Source organism: Tursiops truncatus, chromosome 2, assembly GCF_011762595.2.
Source record: "Tursiops truncatus isolate mTurTru1 chromosome 2, mTurTru1.mat.Y, whole genome shotgun sequence".
NCBI lineage: Eukaryota > Metazoa > Chordata > Mammalia > Artiodactyla > Delphinidae > Tursiops > Tursiops truncatus.
In genome coordinates, this window is record NC_047035.1 from 166,240,462 (window position 1) to 166,268,110 (window position 27,649).

Consider the following 27,649-nt stretch of genomic DNA (forward strand, 5'->3'; position numbering starts at 1 on the left):
TTTTTTCTTTGTTTTGGTTGATGGTTTTAAGGATTTAACAGCTTTCTCAGTTAAAGTTACCAATAATTTTCCCATACAATTGTTTTTAAACATAAAATGTTTTCCCATCCAAATATTTGATAGATATTACATTTAACTTTAACTAGGCTTTTGATTTTCTAACTTTAACTTAAAAAAATATTTATTTTTGTCTGTGTTGGGTCTTTGTTGCTGCACGTGGGCTTTCTCTAGTTGCAGAGAGCGTGGGATACTCTTCGTTGCGGTGCGCGGGCTTCTCATTGCGGTGGCTTGCGGTGCGCGGGCTTCTCATTGCGCTGGCTTCTCTTGTCGCGAAACACGGTCTCTAGGTGCGCAGGCTTCAGTAGTTGTGGCTCACGGGCTTAGTTGCTCCGCGGCATGTGGGATCTTCCCAGACCAGGGATCGAACCCATGCCCCCTGCATTGGCAGGCGGATTCTTAACTACTGTGCCACCAGGGAAGTCTCCTACATGTAACTTTTTAATCCTTATGGTATTTATCTTGTGCATGATATGACACAAGATCTAATTACGTATTTGCCTAAAAGCTAACCAACTGTCCTAAAATCATTTACTGAACAAAGTTTTTCTCCTATATTGCTTTTTATGGCTTTGTATCATATGTAAAGTTCTCATATCTGTTAGCAAGTGCTTTTGGACTAGTTAATCAGTTGTGGGGTTTTATTTTTTGAGACCGAAAAAAAAATCTCAGAGTGAGAGTACAGAATCTGCCTGGCTGTTCAGGATGTATAGGAAACCATATTCATTCATTCATCTTAATTAATTCATTCATTCATATAAGATGAACAGGAAACCATATTCCTTCCCAAGGGCACGTGCAGCTGTAAAGGGTCACAAAAACCATCTCCTCTGAGTGCCTACTGTTTTCTTACTCTTTGGAAAATTCTGTTCTCTGAAGCCAGAGACTATCAGAAAATTCGATTTTTGAGATTGTAACAGTAAGAATGAAACATCCCAATCTTGCATGGAGGTTCTAACTCACTCTGACACAGAGAAGCAGGCTTGATTACAATGCAGGTGCAGAGCTTCAGGTAAGGTGTTTCTGAGTGCGACATTCTACATTTATCCACGGAAACAGGACCCTGAGCTCATTCTGCAGTCCAGACCTCAGGCTGGCCCCTCTACTCCCAACCCTTCTCTGCTTTGAGCCGATCAAAACTTCATCTCATGGTTTCTCTGGTGCCCGGTCTCCACTGTTGGTGCCCGGTCTCCACTGTTACAATGAATCAGTCGTGGGGCTACAGGTTTTGTCCTTGATGGTCTTAGGCTGCTGACTGCATTAGACACACTGTTCTCTTCTTGAGTTAGTGCCCTTAATTATTATAGTTTAATAATATGGGTTTTTTTCATTGTTATCAGAAGGTTCTCAAACTTTTGGGGTTTTTCAAACCCTCTTTACACTCTTAAAAATCATTGAGAATTCCAAAGAGCTTTTGTTTGTGTTATATTCATCAATATATACCATATCAGAAAATTAAAAGTAAGAAAATAAAAAATATTTGTTTCTATATTAATTTTAAAAACTAGGAAACTCATTACGTGTTAACATAAATATCAATAACATTTTTTATGAAAAATAATTATATTTTCCAAAACAAAGGAAATTTAGTAGGAGAAATGGCATTGTTTTAAATTCATGTTAATTCCTTTAATGTTTGGCGTAACAGAAGACATTTCTGCTTCTGCATTCAATCTGTTGTGATATCACATATTATGCAACCACTGGGAAACTTCACTGTATATTTGTGAAAGAATGGGAGTGAAAAAAGTGAAGAAAGTCTTAATATTGTTATGAAAGCCATTTTGATCCTGTGAACCCCTTGAAAGAGTTTCTAGGACCCTAGATACCTCCAGACCATAGTCTGAGGACCGCTGGTCTTAGCTATTCTAGCTTGTAGTTTCTCAGATGAAGTTTAGAATGTTTTGTCTCTTAATTTGGGAGGCAGTAATTATGTATTTAAAATCTTGTCTTCTCACTGAAGGATATCCTATGACTCTCCAATTATAAAATACTTTACAGATGATTTCTCGATTTCAGATCTCCCACCTTTCTCATTTTTTATCATCCCTAGTTATTTTGTATTCTTTGTTGCTATTGTGAACGGGATCCATTTTTCCCACTGTATTTTAATTGGTCATGGTTGGCCTCTTACAATTTTGTATGTGGCCATTTGCTTACTCTTTATTAATTCTTATGTTAAATAATATATTTGGTATGATCTAGTTTTTAAAGAAAGAACTAGAAAATTTGTATGTTTATATAATGTTAGTATTGATACGATATTCTCAATACTCTGAGATATCATTGCATATTAGATGAAATATACGATATTCTGAGAAAAACCCACTGTTCAAGTTCTAGATTTCAAAGGTATTTGAGGAGGAAAATATCATAAATATGCTGAATGCCCTTTTGGCATCTACTCAAATGATCGTGTTTTTTCCTTAAGACAGATGCATTGATTAAGACTAGATGACGCCTGTTCGGTCTTCTAGAATTCTTCGAATTTTGGGGCATCGCGAATGACAGACCCATTTAGATTATTAACAGAATCAAACGCCATTTTTGTCGTTCTCACCTTTTGAAGGGGAGGAAGGCATAAGCATGCCCCAAATGTCCCTTAGGCTGTTCAGGGAACCTGGCCAGCACAGACCCGTCCGGCGAGCTCAAGCTCAGACAGAGAGGACCAGCCAGAGGGTTGGTGATTTAACAGGCCTCCTCCCTAAGGCAGAAGTTCCTTCGCAGGCCGCTAAAGTGAACTGGTATCTGCGGGGGAGACCTCATTAGTCATTCTCCCTCTCAATTTCAGGGTCTGAGTCCGCTGGCCTCGAGATGACATCCTCGTGGCACGAGCCCCACGGAGTTTGGGGTCCAGGCCAGGGAGGCGCGGCCGAGCGCCATGAAGCCCCTCGCAGCCTCGGCCGCCAGTCCCGGGCACTGCGAGGAGCGCGAGGCCGACAGCGCGGCCTCCACTCCCGGCGGTCCCGCGGAAAAGCGGCACCTGCGGGCGGGAGGAAAAACGCTCTTCCAGAGCCTGGCGAGGGGCCGCCCCCTCGAGCGCCCCGCCCCCGGCCGTCCCGCCCTGCACGCCCGAGGGGTGGATGGAGACGCCGGCTTCCGGCGCAGGTAGGGGTCTGGGCCTCGGCGGCGGGGAGCCCCGGGCCTCGCGGCGTCGTTTCCCCGGTCACTGGGGGCGGGTGGGGCGAACGCGGGGCTCCGAGAACCCCGCGTCCACCCCGGAAAACCGGACCGGGAACGGGAGGGGGGCCCGTGGGGACCGCGCGCCTCGTCCCGACCGAGTCTCGGGAACCTGTGGCCCGCGCCGCGCCGGCTCAACCCGAGGGAACGCCTGTTCAGGGCTGATTTCTCTGGCAGCAGGTCGGTGGAGCTGGGGTCCCTGCCGCTCCAGACTCATCTCTAAAGTTTCTTTTTTAAGGAGAACGTGCAGACAGGAAAGAGCATTGTGAGATTGAGAAGTAGAGAAATCCTCCCAGAAACGATGTCATCTCGACTTGCTCGCCAACAGCCCTGTTCGTAGTAGTTTAGTCTATTTGCACCTTGCTAGAATTTTCCTACGAGAAATTAAAAATTAAATAATATTTTATTATTGGGATGATTGTTGGCTGTAAGCCTTTAAATAGACATTGTAATGGTCCTAAAATTAAAAAAAAAAGATTTTTGAGAAAATTTGAAAACCCAAAGAATCCTTATGGGTTTTGTTGTGTCTGGAGTTTTCTTGGTGATTGAATGCGTGCCCTTAAAGCCTCTTAATTTTTTTTTTTTTAATTCTCATTGGTCCATAACTTTAGAGTTATTTTATGCCTGTGCAGAATGTGAGGTGTTCCGTGTTACTTGTGCAAATAATGCGAAACCTGAGGAATAAATTATCGTTGAGCCATACTACCTAAACGTTTCTAGGTTCAACTTCTAAATACTTTCCATGGATCCTTGATGCTTATCCTGTAACACCTTGACTTGTTTGTTGTGTGTTACAGGCCCACGATCACAGCTGCAGTCTGGATACTTACTCTGTGTCATGATATCCGAACATTATTATGCATTCTTTTCAAGCTTTGCTAAAGGTAGGTGATAAAGTCGACAAGTTTTCTGGATTTGCTGGAGCCTAAGTGCCAAGTTTTGACAGATAAATGACGGTGCATGTTATTCATGCCGTATTGATTTTTATTATATTATAAAAGATAATTGTTTTCAAATGGGGAAATTTAGAAATGTATAAGATTTCAAAGATAACTTGTTCTTTATGAGTATCTTGATGTGATGTCTAGGCATGTGAAAAATTACTCTCATTTGTCTTAGTCCTTTTTTATTATTATTGTTGGGAACCAAAAAAGCACAAAGTAAAAGATTCAATGTGGTGATCTTTAATACCAGACTATATCTATTTGGAGAGATTTTGGTCAGTCACATAAGGAGTAACATTGTTCTGCACTTCCTTTTTCAACTGTGTCTTTACAGCTTATTTTTTTTTGTGCAAATATTCTTTGAAAAGTAACTTTTATCTGTCAAGTCCAAACTATTTGAAAATCCATTAGTTGCTACTAATAGTGTGATAAACAAACAGATATTTGAAAGTGCAGATATACTTTAGACTATATAGATGTAAAGTATGTACAGTTTTGATGTAAGAATGTTTGATCATTTTAATAATTTCTGCAATGTCAGTGCTGTAAACTACTTCCTTTTTTTTTTTTTTTTTTAACCCAACAAATGAGGGTCTCTTCATCAATTTTTTCCCTGGATTTATAATTTGAAAGATTGTATGTAAAAAACTCCCTTTCCTTTGCATAGGAAACAAACTCAGTTATCCTTAGAGGGTAAACAGATTTCCATTAGACTTTCAAACTAATTCACGGAAGACCCCTTACCACTTTAAGGACACACAGGGAGTCAGGAACCTCAAGTTGGGAAGCATTACTCTTTAGAACTGAAATCATCTATCATTGAACAGCGAATTTCTTTTTTTTTTTTAAATAAATTTATTTATTTTATTTTTGGCTGCGTTGGGTTTTTATTGCTGCACGCGGGCTTTCTCTAGTTGCGGCATGCGGGCTTCTCATTGCGGTGGCTTCTCTTGCTGTGGAGCATGGGCTCTAGGCACGCGGGCTCAGTAGTTGTGGCGCACGGGCTTAGTTGCTCCGCGGCATGTGGGATCTTCCCGGACCAGGGCTCGAACCCGTGTCCCTTGCATTGGCAGGCGGATTCTTAACCACTGAGCCACCAGGGAAGTCCTCAAATTTCTACTGTGGACTTTGACCTGGTTTGTTTCTTGACTCTTGCATTTACCAGCATTATGACCTTAAAAACTCTCTAATCTTAAGTCTTCTTTTCTGAAAATGGGGGTTATAGTAATGCCTTTCTGAAAGGGTTTCTTATAAGTGTTAAAAGTTAAATGACATAATGCATGTAAAACTATAAGCCCTGTAGGTACCTGGCATCTGATACACAGTCAGAAAAAAGCTAGACATTGTTGTTATCTGTTTTTCCTGATGTCCCAGGGTGATTACATCATGTGGATAGGTTCTTGTTTATTGGCCATTTTTAACAAAGAACACAAAACAAACCTCATGTAGAAGTCACAAGCTGATATAGGTATAAAGGCTGAATTTGGCTGAATTTGCTATATTTATCTGGGTCAGCTTGGTACTTTAAAATAACTGACTACTTTACGACTATTTACCAATGGTTTGTAAAATTTACGTAAATTCCCAGAGTCCTCGCTTCTCCTGAAAAACAAGAGGACCAGGCAGGGTGGGGCTTGCAGCTGGCAGCGCTGCAGCCAGGATGTGGCCGCCCACTTTGGATGGGGCACACACTTTCCACTTTGCCACGACGCCTCTACTCCCTGCTTTTATTTCATCCAGGCGTGCTTCACTCATATATTTTACCTCCTTTGTCCCTGCAGACATCTCAGTTTGTGATTTCTGACTCAGAAGGTATCCCTTACTAATTTGAACAGGTAATTGTGTGGCCAAAACTATAACCCAGCTTGCATCCTTGAAAAAGGAGGCGAGTCATCCTGTATTACAATTTACGAAGCATCATTTCCTCATAAAACTCATTTGATACTTAGGTCAACTCTGAGAATTAGTTCAAACATGCATTATTATTCCATTTTACAGCTGTGGACACTGAAGTTTATAGGTTTGTACCAAAACTTAAAAGCGTGTTTTGATGACTTAAAGTTTTTGGGGTTCTCACTAGTGCCATTTTTTAAGTAGGGGGAAATTTTCTAGGAATTGATAGCCTTTCTTTTGGTTCTAGTGTTTAAGCACGTACTTTTATCCCAGTAATTGCAGAATGAGAAAATGAGTGGTGGAAAGCAGAATACATGGCTAGAAGTACATAAGTAGACCTTGTTTCCCTTCTCTACAAAATGCTTTTAAGCAAATTGAAGGGAATAAAACACGGGTTATGGCTCATTCAAAGCAGACCATACATATAACTGGACAAGGTCTGTTTTAAACCAAACTTTATTGCCTATGTTATTGGAAAGCTGGAAGGGATGTGTGACCGATTTATCTGGTCTGTAGTTCAGCGAGCCCAGAGATGTCTGTGAGCCTGTGTTTTAAAGTTCTGTGAAAAAGGAAATACTTGAAACTTGCTTGGTGATTCAGCCTGGTGTCTCTGGAAGGTGAGTTTACATGGCAAACTCACTTTTCTCTAGGCTGCTTTTAACCAGCAAGGCTTTATTGCTTTCATAATCATACCAGGAGAATAATCTACACAATAAATTAAAATCATGCACAGTTCATTTGTGGGCATAATAACTGATGATATGTGACCATGGCTGAGAGAAGTTCAGCCAGCCATGCACGTGGTTGGGGAAGCATCTCGGCAAAGACTACAGGAGGTCCTGCAGCAGCAAAGAGTCTACAATGTTCTAAGACTTATCAGAAGGCAGCTGAGGCTGCAGTCACTGTGAGTGGTGAAGAAGAACATAGGTTGAGTTTAGGGAGGTCAGAAAGGATCCGAAGGACATGGTAAGAATGTGGATTTTGAAGGATTTTTAGCGGGAAGATAATGTCGTCCAGCTTCTGTGTTGAGATCCTTCTGGCTGCTGTCTGTGGAGAGAGACAAGTTCTGCAGCTGCCCTGTTGATGTTCCAGGATTTCTCTTTCATCACAGACAGGGGCTGCTTTTGACTCTAACTTAAACCATATGTGATGCAGTTTAAACAGCTTGGCAGAAGTGCACGCATAACGGGAAGGATCTTCCAGTAATATTCTACAGAAAAAAGTGAGAATCGCAGTGTTAAAATGTTGCTTAGTTTTGAATAAAGCCACTTGCTACTTAGTGTGTTTTCTCTCATGGGTGAATTGCATTTTCATTGAGAAATGGCGTTCTCTGTCTATATTTTGGAAAAGTTAGCAATTAAGCTGATTAAAGTTTGTGTTATATGAGAAGAGAAAATGTGCTTATGTTCACTTATGAAGCAATTATCCCTAAATTGGGTTTCTAGCCCATTCTACTGATAAATTTGATCATTACCTCTAAAGTATTAAAAGATACTTAGAGTGATTTTCTGGTGTTTAAGAACTTAACGTACTCTCCTTAGTGATTATATGAGTTAGGAATTGAGCGTTAAGAGTTAGAGTATGAAGGCCCATTAATGCAAACATTCCAAGAAAAGTAACTTATTTTTCTATTCTTTCCTTCTCTAATATTATTTCTAGGAAATTGTCCATTTAATCTGTTTTTAAGTTTCTTGATATAAAATTATATCCTTTTATGATCTTTTTAGTCTTTGCTGTAATTTGTTAGTCTTTCATCCTTAGTACTGTCCATCTGTGCCTTCTCTCTTGTTTGGTTTTTTCTTGATCAGTCTTGATAGAGGCTTGTCTATTTTTAAAAAATTCTCTTTGAAGAACTATTATATTTATCAATCCTCTAATCTGTCTTATTCTTTTTCTGTAATGTCTTTCTTTAATTTCAACTCTTATCTTCCTTTTTCCTACACTTTTTGCTTTTATTTTGTAATTATATAATTTTTAGCTTTTCTTCCTTTTTAATAGAAAATTTGAGGCTGTTTTCCTCTGTGTACTGTTTCAGTTGTATCCCATACATTCTCATGAGTAGTATTTTTATTATTATTCAGTTCTAAGTCTATTTTAAAATGGTCATTACATCTCCTCTTTGGCTCTTAAATTGCTCCTTTTAAAGTATCCAAGGGTATAGGTTTTTAAAAATTTATCTAATAGTTGTTGACTTCTTACTTAATTACATTGCAGTCATATGTGCTCAGGAAGCGTATTCATTATTAGACACAGGATTTTATGTGTATTCAGGATATCCATTCAATTTTCTTTGTTAATTGTTTAAATTTTATTTATTCTTAAGAACCTTTTTCTCCACTTGATCCAGAAATCACTGGCAAGGTGTGTTAAAATCTCCCACTAAAATTGTGACTTTCTCCATTTTTCTTTGTATATCTTTCAGTTCTTATTTTACGTATTTTGGGCCTCTGTTTTGAGCTTTTATATTTTCTTGGTGAATTAAGTCTTTGATTATTATGTAGTGATCCTCTTTACCTCTAATAAATATTTTTCCTTAGAGTACATTTTGTCTGATGTTAATCTAGCCACATCACTTTCTTTTGTTGAATATTTACATGGTACCATTATTTTATTTCCAGTCTATCTCTGTCTGTAGTTTATGTGAATCTCGTGCAAACAGCCAGAAGCTAACGGTTTCTGTCTTTTGACTGGTGAGTTTGGTCCATTTACAATTCTTGTGATTACTGACATATTTATAATTCCACAGGGCTATCTTATGACTTCTATTTCTTCTGCTTTTTTAATGCTTCCTTTATTCTTTTTTCCTGAGTTTTTTGATTGAATGAGTTTGTTACTATCACTTTTTCTCTTTTAATATTATGCATAGTATTTTGAGGGTCTAGTGTTTAAGTATTTGACATGTATATCTTAAAGTCTAAAGTTATTATTTCTAATTGCCTCTTTAACTATATGAGGAACTTAAGAACATTTTAAATTCTATCACTCTGCTTTTGATTGTTATTGTTCATTTTTGTCTATTATTGTTTCTTACGGTCAGTGTTAGTTTAGATTTACACACATGTGTAACAATTTATATACTGTTTTTGGCAGTTGAGGCCTTCCTTGTGAGACCATTATCATTCTTCAGAGACATTCTTTAGAAGTTCTCTTTCTTAGGGGTCACTGTCATTAAACTCAATTTTTTTTTTTGGTGAAAAGTATCTTTAGTCTGCCTTTGATCTTGAAGGATACTTTTGTTTGTTCTAGATTAACAGTTATTTTATTTCAGCATTTTGAATATTATACTACTGTTTTCTATTGAAATATCAGCAGTCACTCTAATTGTTTCCTTCTATGTGTAATATATCTTTTCTATTCAGTTGGTTTTAAGAGCTTCTCATTGTCTTTGGTTTTCTGTAGTTTCATAGCAGTGTATCTGACTGTGGATTTTCAAAAAAATTTACTGAGCTTCCTAAATTTGAGTGTTTATACCTTTCACCTGTTTGGGAAAACTTCCAGCCACTGTCTATTGCTTTTTCTCCATTCTCTCCTTCTCAAACTGATTAGATGCCTGTTAGACTGAATCAGTCAGGAAAACAGAATTAATACCAAGTAGTTCGACAGAGGGAATTTAATATGGTGCTATGGTCTGAATGTTTGTATCCTCCCCAGATTCATATTTTTAAATCCTAACCGCCAGGGTAATGGTGTTGGGTATGAGGCCTTTGGGAAGTGATTAGGTCACAAGGGCAGAGCCTCATGGATGGGATTAGCATTGTATAAAAGAGACCCCAGAGAGTGAGCTCCTCCCTTCCACCATGTGGGGTTACAGCAAAAAGACAGCTGTCTAGAAAGAAAATGAACGCACACCCAACACCACATCTACCAGCACCATGATCTTGGACTTCCTAGCCTCTAGAACTGTGAGAAATAAATGTTTGTTGTTTATAATCCACCCAGTTTATATTGTTTTTGCTAGAGCAGTCTGAACAGACTAAGACATATGGGGGATTAGTTACAAATGTTTTAGGACAGGGGTCCCCAACCCCCAGGCTGCACAGCGGGCGGGGAGCGACAGGCTAGTGAGCGAAGCTTTATCTGTCGCTCCCCATTGCTCCCCATCACTCGCGTTACCGCCTGAGCCATCCCCAGCCCCGTGGAAAAATTGTCTTCCATGAAACCGGTCCCTGGTGCCAAAAAGGTTGGGGACTGCTGTTTTAGGGTATCTGAAAGCCAAATGGGACCATGAGGCAAACTAAAAGTTAGCAGTAGCAAAAAACTGTTGTCACGCCTCAGGCTCTAGAGTTACAGCAAGGAGATAGTCTTACCAGAATTCTTACCAGAAGCTGAGGCCATCTAGAACCATGGCAAGTCTGCTCTACAGGAACAGAGACCTCTGGGGAGATACAGCCACTGATGGAGACACCACAAAACCCAGAGGAAGCAGAGGAGAAATATCCTCCTACCATCCAGCCTCCTGCCTGGCACTCTCACTGACAGCATCTAGCAGGGGAGGAAGCCAGTGGGACAAGGAGTTTGGGAAATACAGTTTTGAGATGTCAGCCCCCAAGATTCAGGACACAGAAGGTCATGCGTGGATCTGAGAGCAAGCAGACCATTCTGCTCTCCCTTCCATATCTTTCAGTTTGGCTCTCCTGTTTTTCTTTACTTTGTTTTCCTGTACTACATACGGAGTAATATTTTTATTGTGGTGAAATGTACATTACATAGAGTTTACCCTTTTAACCATTTTAAAATGTGCAGTTCTGTGGCTGTAAGTACATTCATGTTGTTGTACGACGATCACCACCATCCACCTCCACAACTTCTTTTATCTTCCCAAACTGAGACTCTCCCTGTTAAGTAATAATTCCCATTTCCCTTCCCTGATCTCCTAGCAACCACAATTGTACTTTCTGTCTGTGAATTCGGCTCTTCTGGGTACTATGTGTAAGTGGAATCATACAGTATTTGACCTTTCGTGACAGGCTTTTCTTTTCACAACACATAAGGCCTTCTAGGCTTTTCCATGTTGTAGCACGTGTCAGAATTTTCTTCCCTTTTAAGGCTGAATCACATTCTATTATATGTAATAAAACATTGTATTTATCCATTCATCCACTGATGGACATGCAGGCTGCTTCCACCTTTTAGCTGGATGTACAGATAGCTCTTTGAGACCCTCCTTTCAATTATTTTGGATATATACCCAGAAGTAGAACTGCTGGATCATGTGGTAATTCAGTGTTTTTCTGAGGAAGCACCATGTCATTTTCCACAGCAGTTGCACTACTTACGTTCCCACCAGCAATCACAAGAGTTTCAATTTCTTGAAACACATATATATATATGTCAAAAATATATATATATATAAATATAAAATATATATATATACATATATATATACATATATATATGTCAAAAGTAATTCTTTAGATTACATGATCATATAATTAAGAACAATTATATGTTTTAGTTTTATGAGGTAGAATTATTTTTTTTTATTCTTTGGGTGCTGAAGACTAGAAAAAATATAAACATTGCTATGTTGAATGCAATTTACTGTAATCATTAAATAGTTGTTTACTAACTGTGACATTTTATTTTATTCTTAAAGAATAAACAACTGTGTATTTGAAAAGTGTAGTGTAGGAGTCATAAGGCTTGTTTCTATTCTAATTCTTGAAATTCTTTACTGTTTAATTCTGGGGAAGTCTTTTTAGTGTTCTTTTGCCTAAAAGTTTTGTTTGTTTTAAGTGGGACTTAACTAAGTGCATTCAGTTTCCAAAATGGCTGTGCATTTGTCATTTTGTGATTATTGTTTTATAATGTAGCAGTGCACTGCTTTAAATATTTGTCTTATTATGAACTGTTAAAGAGGAAATTATTTTAGATAAATTCCTGTTCTTGTTTAATGTCCAGCTCTAGTACTGCTAATTTCTGTATCTTTTCACGATATTTCAGAATTAATTGCTTCTTCACCTGGGCGACCATAGCACTTCATGCCTATTTCTGTTACCTATCACTTTTCATAATATAGTTACATATTTATTTATCTATCCACAAGTTACCTATCTTTGTATCCCCAAAACTCTAAAATACTTTGCACACATTTGGTGTTCAGTCGATTTTAACTGAATTCATATGCCTGTATATTTAAAGACCAACAGTTAATCCCTAATATTAAAACAGCAGAAATTAAAATAGTGTTCAATAGCATTGCCACTGAAAAGGCAATATTCCATAAAATGAATGGTTTTCCTGGTTGAAAACTCCTACTTCAGGCATTTAATAAGATTTAATTTGGTCTTTTGGTCTAAATTTTACCTTATGTGGATGGCATAAATGCTTATTTGCATGACTCAGGTAGCTAGATGTAAAAAGTAGTTATCTTGCGACTGATTATGAAATCACTAAAGTGGATGATTATTACTGATTACCTCCTACTTGTTTCTTTGCATTTCGGATCAAAAGCACAAATTTCTTAAGGATTAAGTGTTGTAAGAACTATTCATAAGTGTGTTTTTATGTAGTGATGTAAGCACTGTTCATAAGTGTGTCTTTATGTAGTGGTGTAATTTTCAGCAGGCATTCATAGCCATTTACTGGATGACGTCCCCTTAAATATAATGAATCAGAATATGATCCTTATTTTGTTTAGATTTTCAAATTCTTTTCAGCTCCTCCTAATCCTTATTTCTCTCTCCCATTTAACAACTTTTTTGGAAGAACCATATTGATTCACTTATTCTACAGCTATGTATTTAACATCTACTATATGCCAGGCACAGAGTGAGGCACTGTAAGATTTGTAAGTGCACAAGAGAGATAAGATCTCAGTTCTCAGAATTAACAGGTAAACAAATAAACATTTGCCCATTTAGCGAGCATTTACTCATTGTCTGCAATGTGTTAGGCATCATTCTGGGAACTGTGGATACAGCGGTAAAAATAACAAAGTCTGTACCCTCTGTAGCGTACATTTTGATGGAGGAATAAAATATACAGGGAAGACATTTCTACAAATGTTATATTTGAGCTGAGATATGATGGATGAGATGGAACAGAAGAAAAAGACTGAGGCCAAACAGCAATTACTGATGACAAATAGAATGAACTCCTCGTGTTTGATGCGTGTTGGTTTGTAGTTTCTGAGATAAGATTAAGTTTAGTAATGCTTCCATTTTGTCACTTAATTATTATTATTATTTTTTTGCGGTACGCGGGCCCCTCCCTGTTGTGGCCTCTCCCGTTACGGAGCACAGGCTCCGGACGCGCAGGCTCAGCGGCCATGGCTCACGGGCCCAGCCGCTCCGCGGCATGTGGGATCTTCCCGGACCGGGGTACGAACCCGTGTCCCCTGCATCGGCAGGCGGACTCTCAACCACTGCGCCACCAGGGAAGCCCTGTCACTTAATTATTAAATGAGGGCGTCAGTTGGGAAATTTTGTGGGAGGCGATGGACAGCAAAGAGGGAACAATTTGAGGAGAGAGAAATTTGAGGACACAGATCACTGTGAAATAGTTGATCACCCCAGAGAGAAGAGAATATACAAACCAGGGAAGTGCAGTAGAATTGCTGGGCAGCATTGAGGGTCTACTTGCAAGTTTCTTATCCTGAATTTAAAGTGAAACGATACAGCCTAGTTGTGTGGTTTTCTCTAGCTACAGGCATAGGTGTGAAGAAGATGCAGAGTTTAACCAGAGTTGGTTTCTCAACCCCGGGAGACTGGTGGTGGAGAAAGAGAAGAACAAGAGTGCTGAGGGCATTTGCAAGGAAGTGATAATAATTCAAGCTGTAGAATTTATGCTGGGGAAGGAGAAAATGAAGAGGGAATGAAGACTGAAGAGATCTGATGGATATAAAGAAAGCGAGGACTCAGTGGATTGGTGGATTAAATGAAGTTGAAAGTTGTGGTCAGACAAGTGAATTTCATGGGCTAATATTAGTATGTAATATTAACACATTTATTAATAGATGTGTTTCTATGTGTATGCATACACATACAAGCACAACTGCATCAACTTTTTTTTTTTTTTTGGCATCAACGTTTTAACATCGAAAAGAGGGAGGTTTTGCACAGATAATTGAAAAATTCTGAGGACCGCTACAAGTTCTGGTTTCTCTTTCTGTTCCTTTTTTTTTTCCTTTGTAATTTTATAGAAACGGTTGAATGTAATATAAGGGGAACATGAAAGGCTAAAAGCTTTACTTGGGAGATCTTATCTTAGGTTATGTATAAAATCTCTTTAAAAATCACTTGACCTATTGGCCATATTCTCCTAATTATTTCAGCATTGTGCCAGGTGCTGGGCATACAGTCATATCAGGTCAAGGTGGGTTCAGAGTGGTCTTGGAGTGCAGAGGTGGGCACGCAACCCAAATGGGATGGAGAGTGGTCACCTTTGGAGGGAATGACGTCTAAGCTAACATCTGAAAAGATAAGTAGTAGCAAAGAAACCACAGAAGTGGGAGGGAATAGTGTATATGAAGATCCTCAAGCAAGAAAGAAATGACCTGAGGGATCCCAAGTGGCTGGTTTGTAGTGTCTGAGGGAAGAGGTGTTGAGACATGAGGCTAGGAAATGAAGCAAGGGCCATATTTTAAAGGACCTGGTAGTTTATGTGAAAGAAATTTCATCCTAAAAGCAGTGGGGGACCGATCATTGGGTTTTATTTACATAGACCAGTGATACAGAACACAATCATTTTAAAGTGTGGGACTTGCTTTGATGGAGAGGTGGAATTTTATCATCTCTAAGGTTCATATAAAGCAGTAAATCAAAATGATTTAAATACGTGCCTCTTACTTTAATCTGAAAATAAGTAGTAGCAATTAAAGTGGAACTGTGTTAAACATGGAAAGCCCTGCTTACAAAGCATTATTAAACTCATATTCATTTGTTTGCAAAAAAGAATTGAAATTAAAATTTTTCCATGACTCTCAGTACATTTGGTTACTGCTGTGTATTTTCCATATCAGTGAAAATATTAGATAATTTCCCGTGAGTTTATGTGTGCCATTTAATATCACCAATCAAATGTAGATGAAACTCTGTGCTTTTTCTCTCCAGTGATTTAAACTTTTAAGATGCTTCCATTAATTGGAAAAACAATCATCTTTGATAACTTTCCCGATCCTTCTGATACATGGGAAATCACTGAAACAATCGGCAAAGGAACTTATGGAAAAGTTTTTAAAGTGTTGAATAAGAAAAATGGCCAAAAGGCAGCAGTCAAAATTCTGGATCCGATTCATGTAAGTCACATTGGTTTTTTTTTTTCCTGCTGAGTAACTTTTAAAAAAAATCTGTATTAAACAGTTAAAAAGTCTCTAGGTATCTTGTCTTGATTTATTTATCACAATGTCAGTTACAATTTGAAGAAAATGTTTTAAAAAAAAAGTCTACTTGTTAGAGGTTCCTTGTTTATATGCTTAACATATATAATAAGGTACAATAAATACTTGATATAAGAATAAATATGTAATGCAAATAAGTATATAAATAATACAACTCTCAACAGCTCAACAGTTGATTTAATATTATTTTAGATTTCAAAGTGTTGTCAGAATACAGATTTATGGGTCTAGAAGTAATCCTAAAATATCGTCTGTACCAGATCTCCTTTTCTTCCTGTGTTCATTTAGGCTTCAGGCAGAATTCCTCTTATTCCAAACCAGAAATATTTTTTAAATTAAATTTCATTCAGAAAAGGGAAGTTAATTTTCAGGTTTACTTAAGTGTTTCCAGAGCAGAAATGATGCTCCTTTATAACCAGGGTGAGGTTCCTTGTGAAAAATTGAATGTCCTGGTCAGTCCACATGGCCTCTTTTTCAGCAGTGCCCCAATGGGCTCCTCCTTTGCTTTTTTGGGGAAATCCAGTTGTGATGAGGGAAACTCGTCTTTCTTTGCCTTTAAGAGCATGAGGAGATGGATGAGATTCTTCTTTCTGGGAGTGAGAGCTGGACATTGGGGAGTATTTTCAGCTACTGGGACATACGTAGCTCTCCCCTAGCACCTGGGGGGAGCTAGAATAAGCTCAGTGATCCCATAATCCCCAAACCTCTACTGAGAGCAACTTCTCCAATTACTCAGCTCTTGCACACGTGATGGGAGTGCCGTGTGATGGAAATGACGTGATGTGTGTGGGGAGGGCATCAGAGTCCTCGTCACCGCTGTTACGCTCATAAACTGTAGGACTCTGCAAAAGGTCTGCCCCTGGGCCTCTGTTCACCTTGGTGTTGCTCTTTCTTTTTTGATAGTTTATTTCTGCTAAATCCATGATAACTACATAGTTTCATATATCTTTGAGCAGAGGAGAGGGAAGGTGGGGTTTCTTTTCAAGTAGTAAATTAGATACACTGGAGGGAAAAAAACAAATAGCACTGTGACCAGGCTTCACTGATGCTGCATGTGTTCATGTTCCCCTGTTGGAAAGTTCTTACCATTCAAACTGAGGGAAGAGAGACACAAATTAGGCTGTACCAAAGTAACTGTACCTCTGGTCTTTGCAATTATGGGTCTGTCCTTTGGTCTTCACTGTTAAGGGTAGAGGTCCATGGTGGCGAGAGAAAGGGCTCCAGACTGATCCCAATGTATCGCCCCATAATCAGTGTCTCTCTCCCATTCCTCTGCTTCTTTGTGGACAAGAACAAGTGGCTTGTGAATACATGTAGCCGTTATTCTTTCATAATCTACTCGTGTTTGGTAGACTGCTAACCTTATACATCATGTCTTGTTCTATTGCTTAAATGAAACATGTAGATTCATAACTACAGTATGAAATGTGTTCTTTTGCTGCTGTTATTCTTGTCACAGTACCTGTGTATTTCCCTAAGAATTCTTTATTTACTCTCATTCATCATGCCACAAGTCAAATAAAAAAGATTTATAACCAGAAGATTATAATCTTAATAAAATAAATTTAGATGCACCCAGGCATTTTGCAGAGTGGCTTTTTTTAAAACTTTTTATTAAAAGGGTCTCACTGTTATGGATTTTGAACTAATAATCTTCTCTCCAAGGTAGGGAGGAAATGAGCAATACTGGAAGGCAGTAGGCTAGTCCTGGATCTCACACAAACCAGCTCCTGTGACCCTGACTGCCCTGAGCTTTAGTTTCTTCCTCTCAAATTAGAGCTCTGGTCTGAAATTCTTTCCAGCTCTCTGATTCCATGATTCTGTCTTAAAACAGTGTGGACATTAAATGTTACCGTAAAATATTAGAAGTCTTTTTCTTATTTATGACTCTGTGAGTTGTTTCATGTATATGTGATTTTCCTAGATACATGACTAAGTACCTAGTCATGTTTGCACTTTTACTGATGGGATAACAACCTATTCTACTTCTGGGGAATGGGCCTTTAGCTAACTAAAGGCTGTATGCCAATTTATGTAACTTAACTCTTTCACTTTTTTGGAAAGGTAGGAGTTCATTGCATGTATGACTAGTTTTTGATAGCCTTCGAATATCCTGTACTTCAAAGAAACAAAATGAACCAGCTAAAAGTTTTCATTTCAAATAAATGGCTTTGCCTACAGAGAAAGGAAGATCATCTTAGGTGGTTCTCCATATACGTTTCTTTCTCATTGCACACAAAAATAGCCTCTTATTTATTCCTTTTCAACGAACTAAATGTAGTTAGAGATATATATGATTAGCGGGAAAATCACAGTCTCTCCCCTTAAGCAGTGTAATGAGAAGTTTCAATACATAGTACTGAGTGCAGTAAAAACTATTCTGACCTTGCTTTGACAAAATAAAATTCTACATTTGGTAGTCTAAATTGTTTCTTTGACTTCATTCATGTTTTTCTCACCATTCTCTCCCCATGACTTTTTGAAACTAGGATATTGATGAAGAGATTGAAGCAGAGTACAACATCTTAAAAGCACTTTCTGACCATCCTAATGTGGTCAGATTCTATGGCATGTACTTTAAGAAGGATAAAATAAATGGAGATAAGCTGTGGCTGGTTCTTGAGGTGAGTGTTTCAACATTAGTTTACATGTGGAAATTTGCAGTGTGGTCTTTTTTTTTTAAATAAATTTATTTAATTTATTTATTTATTTAGTTTTGGCTGCGTTGGGTCTTGATTGCTGCACCCAGGCTTTCTCTAGTTGCAGCGAGCGGGGGCTACTCTTCGTTGCGGCACGTGGACTTCTCATTCCGGTGGCTTCTGTTGTTGTGGAGCACGGGCTCTATTCCCGCGGGCTCTAGGCGCGCAGGCTCAGTAGTTGTGGCTCGCGGGCTCTAGAGTGCAGGCTCAGTAGTTGTGGCGCACAGGCTTAGCTGCTCCATGGTATGTGGGATCTTCCCGGACCAGGGCTCGAACCCGTGTCCCCTGCATTGGCAGGCGGATTGTTAACCACTGCACCACCAGGGAAACCCCTGCAGTGTGGTCTTGGAATGACTTAATGTTTATGTAACATTGACCCCGTAAAGCAGTTCTCATATGTTCCTGGCTGGTCACATCCTTTGTAGAATGTTATGACCAGTTCTGGTCTTGCCACCTTTAGAAACATGGGGAAATGAAAGAAAATTAATTAAAGATTAAAAGAAAATGTTTCACGACTTCCCTGGCAGTCCAGTGGTTAAGACTCCGCCCTTCCACTGTAGGGGGCATGGGTCAGATACCTAGTGGGGGAACTAAGATCCCACACGCTGTGTAGACAAAAAAAAAAAAAAAAAAAAAACAATAAAAGTAAATGTTTCCACAATAAAAGACTAAAGAAACCAGGATTATTTTTCTTTCAGAAGAACATGTTATAAAGGGACTTCACTATAATTTTTATTTATTCATCCATATTTTGTTCAACATAACACGTGACAGAGGCTCAGTGCCAGGTGCTATGATATGAGAGAAAATTAATGTACCTGAGACTTCATTAGACAAAAATGGCGAGCTGCTGATTTCTTCTTCTGGCTTCACTGAATACTAATGACATAAACTACAGAAGCAGGTACGGTGGGTCCTCCATATCTGTGGGTTCCACGTAGTTGGATTCAAACAGCGTGATCCGTGGATACGGAGGGTCAACTGTATTTACATTTATAGGGAAAAACCTTACTAGAAATGGTGTTGAATATTGAATAAGTTGCCAAAGGGAAATTATGGAGTCTGCCTTTTCAGTTTCTGAGAATAGGTTGGGACAGTTCTCTCTAATGCAGGAGTACTGGAAGGTGCCCCACGAAGGTAACTGCCAGTCGTAGAAGAATGTAAGAATGTGTTTCTCCTGATTTTCATTGAGTATTTTTATTCAAGGTGAAGTAATCACTAATTCCAATAAAATTTATAAAAATTTTTAAAAGCTGCTCTTGTCAAACTCAGGGTTAGTAAAACCTTTATTTGTTCACCTTAACAGCATCTATTTATTGTATTCACATTATTTTATATTTTTAACTGAAGTATAGTTGATTTAGAATGTTAGTTTATGGAGTAAAGCAAAGTGATTCAATTATATCTATCTATCTATCTATCTATCTATCTATAGATAGATAGATACACTCTTTCTCATATTCTTTTCCATGTGGTTTATCGCAGGATATTGAACATAGTTTACTGTGCTGTGCAGTTGGACCTTGTTGTTTATCCATTATATATATAATAGTTTGCATCTGCTAATCCCAAACTCCCAATCCATCTCTCCCCTGCACCCCGCTTCCCCTTGACAACCACAGGTTTGTTCTCTGTGTCTTGTATTCACATTATTTCATTAACATTTGATTATTCTGTTTCTTTTTAGAATGTGCCATTGATTTTCCTGCACAGTAATCATTTATAAATTATATTGTCTCCATACTTTATATTTTTTCTATTATGGTTTTTAAACGAATCTACAAGTAGTGATCATTGTAGAAAATACTTGAAACTATAAAAAGAACCACTCTTACCTCTGAACATATTTCCTTCATCTTTTTTTTATATGTTTAAAATGATTGACAATATTATTTATGAAATTAGCGTATTTTTCCGGTTCATATAATTTCAGATAGACTTAATCATTTTTATCTTTTTAAAAATAAATACATTCACTTGATTAATAAAAAGCAAGTAGAACCAGAGGGCTTATAATACAGAACAATATTAGTGTAGATCCAGGTTAGTGGTACCACCCTGTCCTGAGCAGGTAGGTCTGTGCTTTTGCTGTGTTGATCGCAGTACCTGGAATAGATGGCCGAACTTCTCTACTCTTTCATTTCCTAATCCGTATTCTGAATTTTGGCACGATTATTAATTGCACCTCTGGAACCCTATGCCCTCCTGCTCCATTCTGGAGGTCTGCCAGGTATCTGACCTCTGATATCTCTCTGCTGCTCACCTGGGTGGAATCCACCGTTTCTGGATCCCCTGGCCTCCTCTTTCCCAGGTTACTTCTCTGTTTCGCACATCATGTAGTTATGTGCCTTGCTCCCGTTATCCATGCTACTGATGTCACCAGATCTTGAGTCCATTCAGTTCAGTTTTTCTAAGGAACAAAACCCCCATCTGTGTGTGTGTGTGTGTGTGTGTGTGTGTGTGTGTGTGTGGTGCTCAGGCAGGCTCCTGGATGTTGATATTTTGTATGTTGGGTAAGAGGGTGTCAAGTCTTGATGAGAGACCTCCAAGGGATCCCTTTTTTCTGCCCCTCCCCTCCCATCTCCTCCACTTTCACTCTTACCTTGCCCCGTCCGGGTTAATCTGCTCAGGTGACCTCAAAATAGCCCCCAGCTAGCACTTCAGTTTGTGGCTTCCTCTGCATTGCTCAGTTACCACTCAGTCATCTGCATGCCATGTTGAAAAATTTTGTTGTGATCTCTTCTCCACTTCTCTCCCTTTTTGTTCTTTTTTCTCTTGTGGTTTTATACTTTTTTATTCCTTTACTAGCATTTTAATGGAGATTCACATGTGAGAGGAAATAAATGTATATGTTTAATCTGCCACCTTTAATTGAACCAGAGTCTTTCAAAATTGTAAAATAGAATTTTCAAGAACCTTCTCAGAATCTGAAACTGTGCATTATTTTATAGAAGTTTAAAAAAAATTTTAAATAACCAGTTGTGTTCTTCAAAGGTAGGCAATTTATTATGATTTCAGAATTATTTTGTATTTCTCAGTTTAGTTCAAGATAGCTTTATAGTTTTAGTTAAATCATGCATTAAAACAAAGCAAAACTTTTACTCATCTCAACATAATTACCTAAGTAATAGAATATAAATTATGAACTTAAACCATTTTGCCTTAAATTAATGGTGAATTGTAAAGAATTTACTTCATATTTGTGTTTGTGTATTTGAGATGCGACGCTCTGCAAATCCTTAATGCAGTCTTGAATAAAATTTTGTATATTTATATCCTTCAGAACATTTTCAGTAATGCATCTTTAATTTTTTTCCTTGTTGAATCATTGGAAAATTAGCATTTGAAGATACAGGTGTTCTGCCTAATGTAGGCCTAAATGCGCAAGGACACAAGGTACAGATCTTTGCCCAGAGTTTAAAAATATTGAATGAGATCATTCACTGTCTTTTATGCCTAACAAATTCCTATTCTAATTATATTGTCATTTCTCAGTATAATCACTTGGAGTTAGGTGTGAGTTGGAGACTCTAGATCATAGTTAAATGTTCTTTTGAGAGAGCAGAAAAGATTGATTAAAATACTTTTGGAACATCAGGTACAAGCAAAGTGGCTTCCTGATATAATGAATCAGCAGAGACTTAACAGCTTCTTTGAACTTTGTCCTTATATTTTATTATCAGATGGAGGTATTGGAAATATCCCTAAAAGGCTTGAGAAAAAAGAGTAAATGGTAATTTATTAAAATAGTATTTCAGGAATCTGACCTATTTGCACTCACAAAGTGGGGGAAAAACACAGAGAAAGCAAGAAGTTGGCAAACTGTATGTAAGGTAATTGATTTGCACATATGCAAATTAGACTAATTATATATACACATAAGTGGCTAGATGTACAATTACCTGATTTATAAACATGAATGGTGCAGGTGCTGCTTTAGAGGCACTTTCAGAAAATTGGCTTGTGGCATAAATACTTTATTCTACAAAATGACTACTAATTATGCCTCTTATCATAATAAAGCCCCAATAAATTATTCTGCATGAGGGTAAGGATGGCCAAAGAGGGGCTGTGGTGTTACCCAGAGAGTCATGCTAACAGTGCTAGACTTCTGATGTGAATCTACATAAAGAAGGTGTGTCCTGGAGGGGCTGAGCCATCAGTAATATCCCTCGTTATCATCCTGGCATGTGCCGGGGGCGCCGTACCAGCTTAGACAAACTCCTGCGCAGAGGTTTCTCATCTTGAAAAATCATTTTATTTATATTTCGATCCAGAATTGAAATTCTAAGAAGGGGATTACTTGCTCAGATTTTACTGGATAGTCTGTTTTTTCTGTTATTTAGTTGTGATTTTTGAATTATTGCTTTCAGCGTGATACAATTTTTCTTCTTCCTGTTTTTTTTCTTTCATTTTGTTACACTATAAATTTTTGAGCATTAATGATATACAGGCCTCTGTTTAGGAACTATTTCCTTCTAAATTCTCTGTATATTCATTTTCAGGACATAGAGAAGAGCACTAGTTGCTAGCTCTCTGAAATTCCAGTTACACATTTGTAATGAAACTACCTAAGGAGAGAAGGGGTAGAAAGTTTTCTTTTGTGGGAACTGATTTTTTTTGCAAAATGTCTCTGGGAATTTTTATTGTTACTTAGTATTCTAGGTTTTCCTAATGATGTCAGCATAAAGGGAGAACTGATGTATTTTTTTTTTAACTTATGCTTCATTTTGAAATACCAGACTTATATTAATTTTTGCTTATTGCTATCATATCTCTTGACTGACCTGCTTTGTAAAATGTACATACCTCTTTTGCTTAGTGTTTCCGTTAATTCCTAGCATCTCCTGTGGAGGATCAGGGGCTGGATGTAGGCGGGGCTCGGGGGAGGTCGCTAGGTTTCTGCATCTGATTATCACTAAATCAGGAGACTAAAAAACAGAGTCAAAATTGAGTTAAATCAGTCTGGTATTAAGCATTTTCTACTGATGAGCTCGAAGGGCAAAATTGTAATTTACCCTTTCTTGGTTGGCCGGACAGCAGCACCTTAAGTACTTGAGGAATACAGTCTTCTGTCTCAGAGTCTATTTGTCCAGTATGTCCTCAGCCATAGTGGCTGTGAAAAGATGGCCTCTGTCATTGTGTGTGTGTGTGTGTGTGTGTGTGTGTGTGTGCGCGTGCGCGTGCGCGTGCGTGCATGCGTAAGTGTCTAGGACTAAAGTTTATTCATCCAGTCATTTATTAATTCCATAAATATTATCTATTACTTTGGGCCAGGCATTTTGGTAGGTTCTGGGCATTCAGTGGAGAACAAGACAAACTGTCATCCTGGGGCTTAGAGTCTAATGGTGCGGAAAGACGATTTAAAACTAAATAGACAAATTAAATAATTACACATTGTTATTGATACTATGAAGAATATAAATGGGGTGCTAATAAAGAATGAAAAAGAAGACCCTTTACGAAAAGAGAGGTGAAAGAAGGCCTAGCTGAGTAGGTAACATTTTAAGCCTCCACCTGAAAAAAAAAAAAAGCAGGACACTTGTGGTACCTTTGTTCTTTAATATATATTCCAGATACTCTGATAAGGATCATCCCCATCTCAAACCCACTGAAGCAGAAACTCCAAGAATGAGTTTTAGGAAACTAGTTTTTTAAACAAGCACTAAGGTGATTCTTATCAAAGGAAAGTTTGGAAAACACTGCCAGAGCTTCTCAGATTTCAGCGTGTATAGAAGTAATCTGGGACTTCTGCTCTGGCCATGACAGTAACTTGCATCATTGCATGGCTGTACCATAAATAAGTAGAAAACGGCATAAAATATATTTTTAAAAACACAACAATTTTCAAACACTGGGAAAGAGACAGCTTAAGACTGTGACATTGAGAAAAGGAAATAAACAAGAGGAGCACTACAATTATCCCATCTTTAATCTTGGAGGCAGTTTCCAGACCACGGGCATAAGGAGGACATTCCCAAGGAGATCACAGCTATCTTGCTGAACTGAAAAGATTGGGAAGGCAGAAGTGGCTGGAATTTTCAAGGAAGGGAGAGTTAAGCAGGAAAAACGCTCCAGAAATCTGCATAGGGCTTCCCTTGAGTCTTTTACTGAAAACCAAGCTGGAAATGTATAGGGCAAGATTTCAGGCAGTTGGGCAAAGAACAATTATTAGGGTAAGAATTACTGAAAAGCAGTAATCTGAACAACTGCTGGAGTTTGTGCAGGGTTGGGAGATGCTTGAGTTCTGATCAGCCAAATTGGGGAATCTTTGTTGAACCCCTGAGGCACTTAGTAGGGACCCTCCAGAAGGGTTATGCATTAAAGGAAGGGCTAGACTCACCCTAGAATAAGAACTTCCCTTGGCCTCCCATAAGAAGTTCAAAAACAGGGCTTGAAATGTTCAGGTTGGTCCACAAGTAGATTAACTGCCTGACAGAACAAAATTCAACATCCATTAAGGGAAGACAACAAGATCTGAACATTCAAATGTAAAATTAGTCATGTCCATCATTTAATAAAAAATTATTAGATATGTAAAGAAGCAGGAAAAGGTGACCCATTATCAGAATAAAAATCAGTCAAAAGAATCAGACCCAGGAATAACCAGGATAATGGAATTAGCAGATAAAGACTGTAAAACAGCTATTATCACAGCGTTCAAGGATTTCAAAAGGAAAACATGAACATAATGTTGAAAGAAATGAAAACTATAGAAAAGAGTTGAATGGAGCTTCTAGAATAGAAAAGTACAATATCTGTAGTGAAAAATATATAGTATTGAGTTTAACAGCAGCTTAGACATGTGGAAGAAAAGATCAGTGAATTTGAAGACCGGAAAACAGAAGCTGTCTAAACTGAGCACAGACGGACAAAAAAGGGAGAAAGACCCCTGCGACTTATGGGACATTATCTTGTATTCTAAACTGTGTGTAATTTCAGTCCAAGAGCAGTACAGGGGCGGGGTGGGGGGGCAGAGATACAGTATTTGAATAAATGATGGCTGCAATTTTTCTGAATTTGGTAAACACTAAAAAGTCACAGATCTAAGAAGCTCAAAATCCCTCTTGTAGGATAAACAAAGAAAACCACACTAAGGTATGTCACAAACAAGGTGCTGAACACTAATAATGAAGAGACCGTTACAAAAGCACCAAGAGGACATGTAGGGGTCAGAGAGAAGCGTGGTCACTGATCTGTCCTCCAGGGCAGTGGAATGGTATATTTAAAACATTGAAAGCCTTTCAACTTAGAAATCTGTATACAGTGAAAATGTTATTCATTAATGAAGGCAAAATAAAGACAGATGTTTTCATCAAAGGAAAAGAATTTACCGTCAGAGACCTGCACCATAAAAATGTGGAATAAAGTTTTCAGGCTGAAGGAAAATGACTTCATATAAAAACTCAGACCTGCAAAAAGAAATGAAGAATATTATCCATGGTAAATATAAAGATAAATAAGAACCTTTGTATGTTATATTTTTTAGTATCTTTAAAAGAAAAAAATCTCTGTTTGAAACCATAATTATAATTATGGTTTGTGGGGTCATTACATGCAGAATTAAAATGTATAACAACAATAGCAAAGGGACAGGAGAGGAAAAATGGAAATGTACAGTCTTAAGGGTCTTACATTACTTAGGAAGTGGTATAATATTATTTTAAGGCATACTGTGTTAAGTTAAAGATGCATATTGTAAACGCTAAAGCAACCACTAAAAATAAAATGAAAAAGTACAGTTAATAAGCCTATAGAGGACAAAATTAAATACTACAAATATTAGTTGTGTTCTTAAATGTTACTTCATTTGCTGTACACCCTTACAATTTCCAAAGACTTTAACTCATTGTTTATTTTTATAATTTTCACCAGTTATACTGGGGAATGAGTCCACAGAGTTCTTCACACTGTCATTCTGGGGAAAAAAATGAATCCTATGAAATCTTTAAGAAAGAAATAATCAGTCTTGTTGACTCATTTATGAGGGCAACATTATACTGACGAAAGAAGACAAAGATATTACAAGAAAAGAAAATACATTCTGACATTTCACATGAACACATTTGGAAAAAATCTTTCTCAGAATATTAACAAATTGAATCCAGTAATATATAAAAATGTTAATATGTTATGACTGAATGGGATTGATCCCAGGAATGCAATTTTATTAAAACATTAAAATAAGTTTGTTAAACATTAAAATTTATTGCATCATAATTCACTGTATTAATGGAATCAAAGAGAAAAAAATCAATAAAAACGTGTCAAAATTCAACACCCATTTGTGATAATCTCAGCACTCTAGGAATAGATGGAAATTTCACCTAACAAAGTGCATCTACCCAATTTCTTATGAAGTGTGCAAAAAAAGTTTGGACTCCTTGCAAAAGCATATATATAATATGTTTAATATCTTTCTTTTGGGCGGAAATTCAAATTAAAACCACAATGAAGCTATAGTACACACCCACTAACATGACTAAAATTTAAAAGACTTATAATACCCAGTCTTGGTGAGATTGTGGAGCAAATCGAACTTTTACACATTACTTCGTCAGTGTGAAGTGGTGCAGTTACTCTGCAAGCAATACAGCCGTGTCTTATAACATTACACTCACAGTTACCAAAAACTTCACGTGTAGGTGTTTGCTAAAAATTGGTTTCTATAAAACGACTCAAACGCTTTTATAAAATGAGCAAAGTAAAAACTAGAATGAGTGTTAGAAAATGAGAGTTTCTGCTTTTGTGGCCTCACATGGGATATGGTCAGACTAAGCGAAGCGTCTTAGAGCATTCTTAGAATAAACAAAAAACAATGAAAAACAGCAGAAGTCAGAAATGCCAACTGCAGAAGTCAGTAGTCCTTTTCCAGAAATTCGAGTAAAAATCTCGTATCTCTCCTAACACAGTGAAGACAGAATACATTTTGAAAACTTATAAAAGCTGTCTTTGGAAGTGAGTTGTAATGATTTGTTCAGAGAATATCATCCCTTTTGATTTAGGTTATTGGGTTTTTTTTCATGTTTGACTGCAGCCTAGGGAGAGGATTCATTCTCACTGTTGCTCTGTCCTTTCATTAGTGTAGCTCTGGCTTAAGAACATTATGCTTCAATTTTGTTCAGTGAAAGAACGTTAAGGCCCTGTTATAGCATTGTGCTGCGAAGCTACACTTAAGGGTTTTCTGGTCCCCTATTACAAATCCCCCTTTTAACCTATCTTGGTGATTTAAGAATTGCATAGGGTTAATATGATGCAATTCATTCCTCTGGGTGCAGTTCTTTTTAAATGGAAACATAACGGTCATTTTCATTTTTTATGATCTGTTGCTTAATTCAACATTTGCATTTCCTTTAATATATTTTAATCCTTCACATTCATTTAAAAACAAACGTACTAAAGTTAATTGTTTTTCACTTTATTCATGTATGAAAGGCATTTTATGCTAATTGAACAAAAGTAAATTTCATCCTAGAGCATATTTGAAATGTTGCTAATTCTAAACGAGGATTTAGAATATTCATGGTGATATCTCG

At 37.7% G+C, this 27,649-nt stretch overlaps 1 protein-coding gene across 1 annotated transcript in view; it reads left to right on the top strand.

The window, feature by feature from the left end:
- The first annotated feature begins 3,835 nt into the window (after positions 1-3,835).
- The window catches only part of MYO3A (myosin IIIA), a 178,029-nt gene continuing 154,215 nt past the window's right edge, over positions 3,836-27,649 (top strand). The window contains exons 1-3 of the mRNA XM_019933176.3: positions 3,836-4,121; positions 15,128-15,312; positions 17,904-18,038. Of these exons, the coding sequence (XP_019788735.2) occupies positions 15,145-15,312; positions 17,904-18,038 (303 nt within the window). The 5' untranslated portion in view covers positions 3,836-4,121; positions 15,128-15,144. The remainder of the gene's footprint in view (positions 4,122-15,127; positions 15,313-17,903; positions 18,039-27,649) is intronic.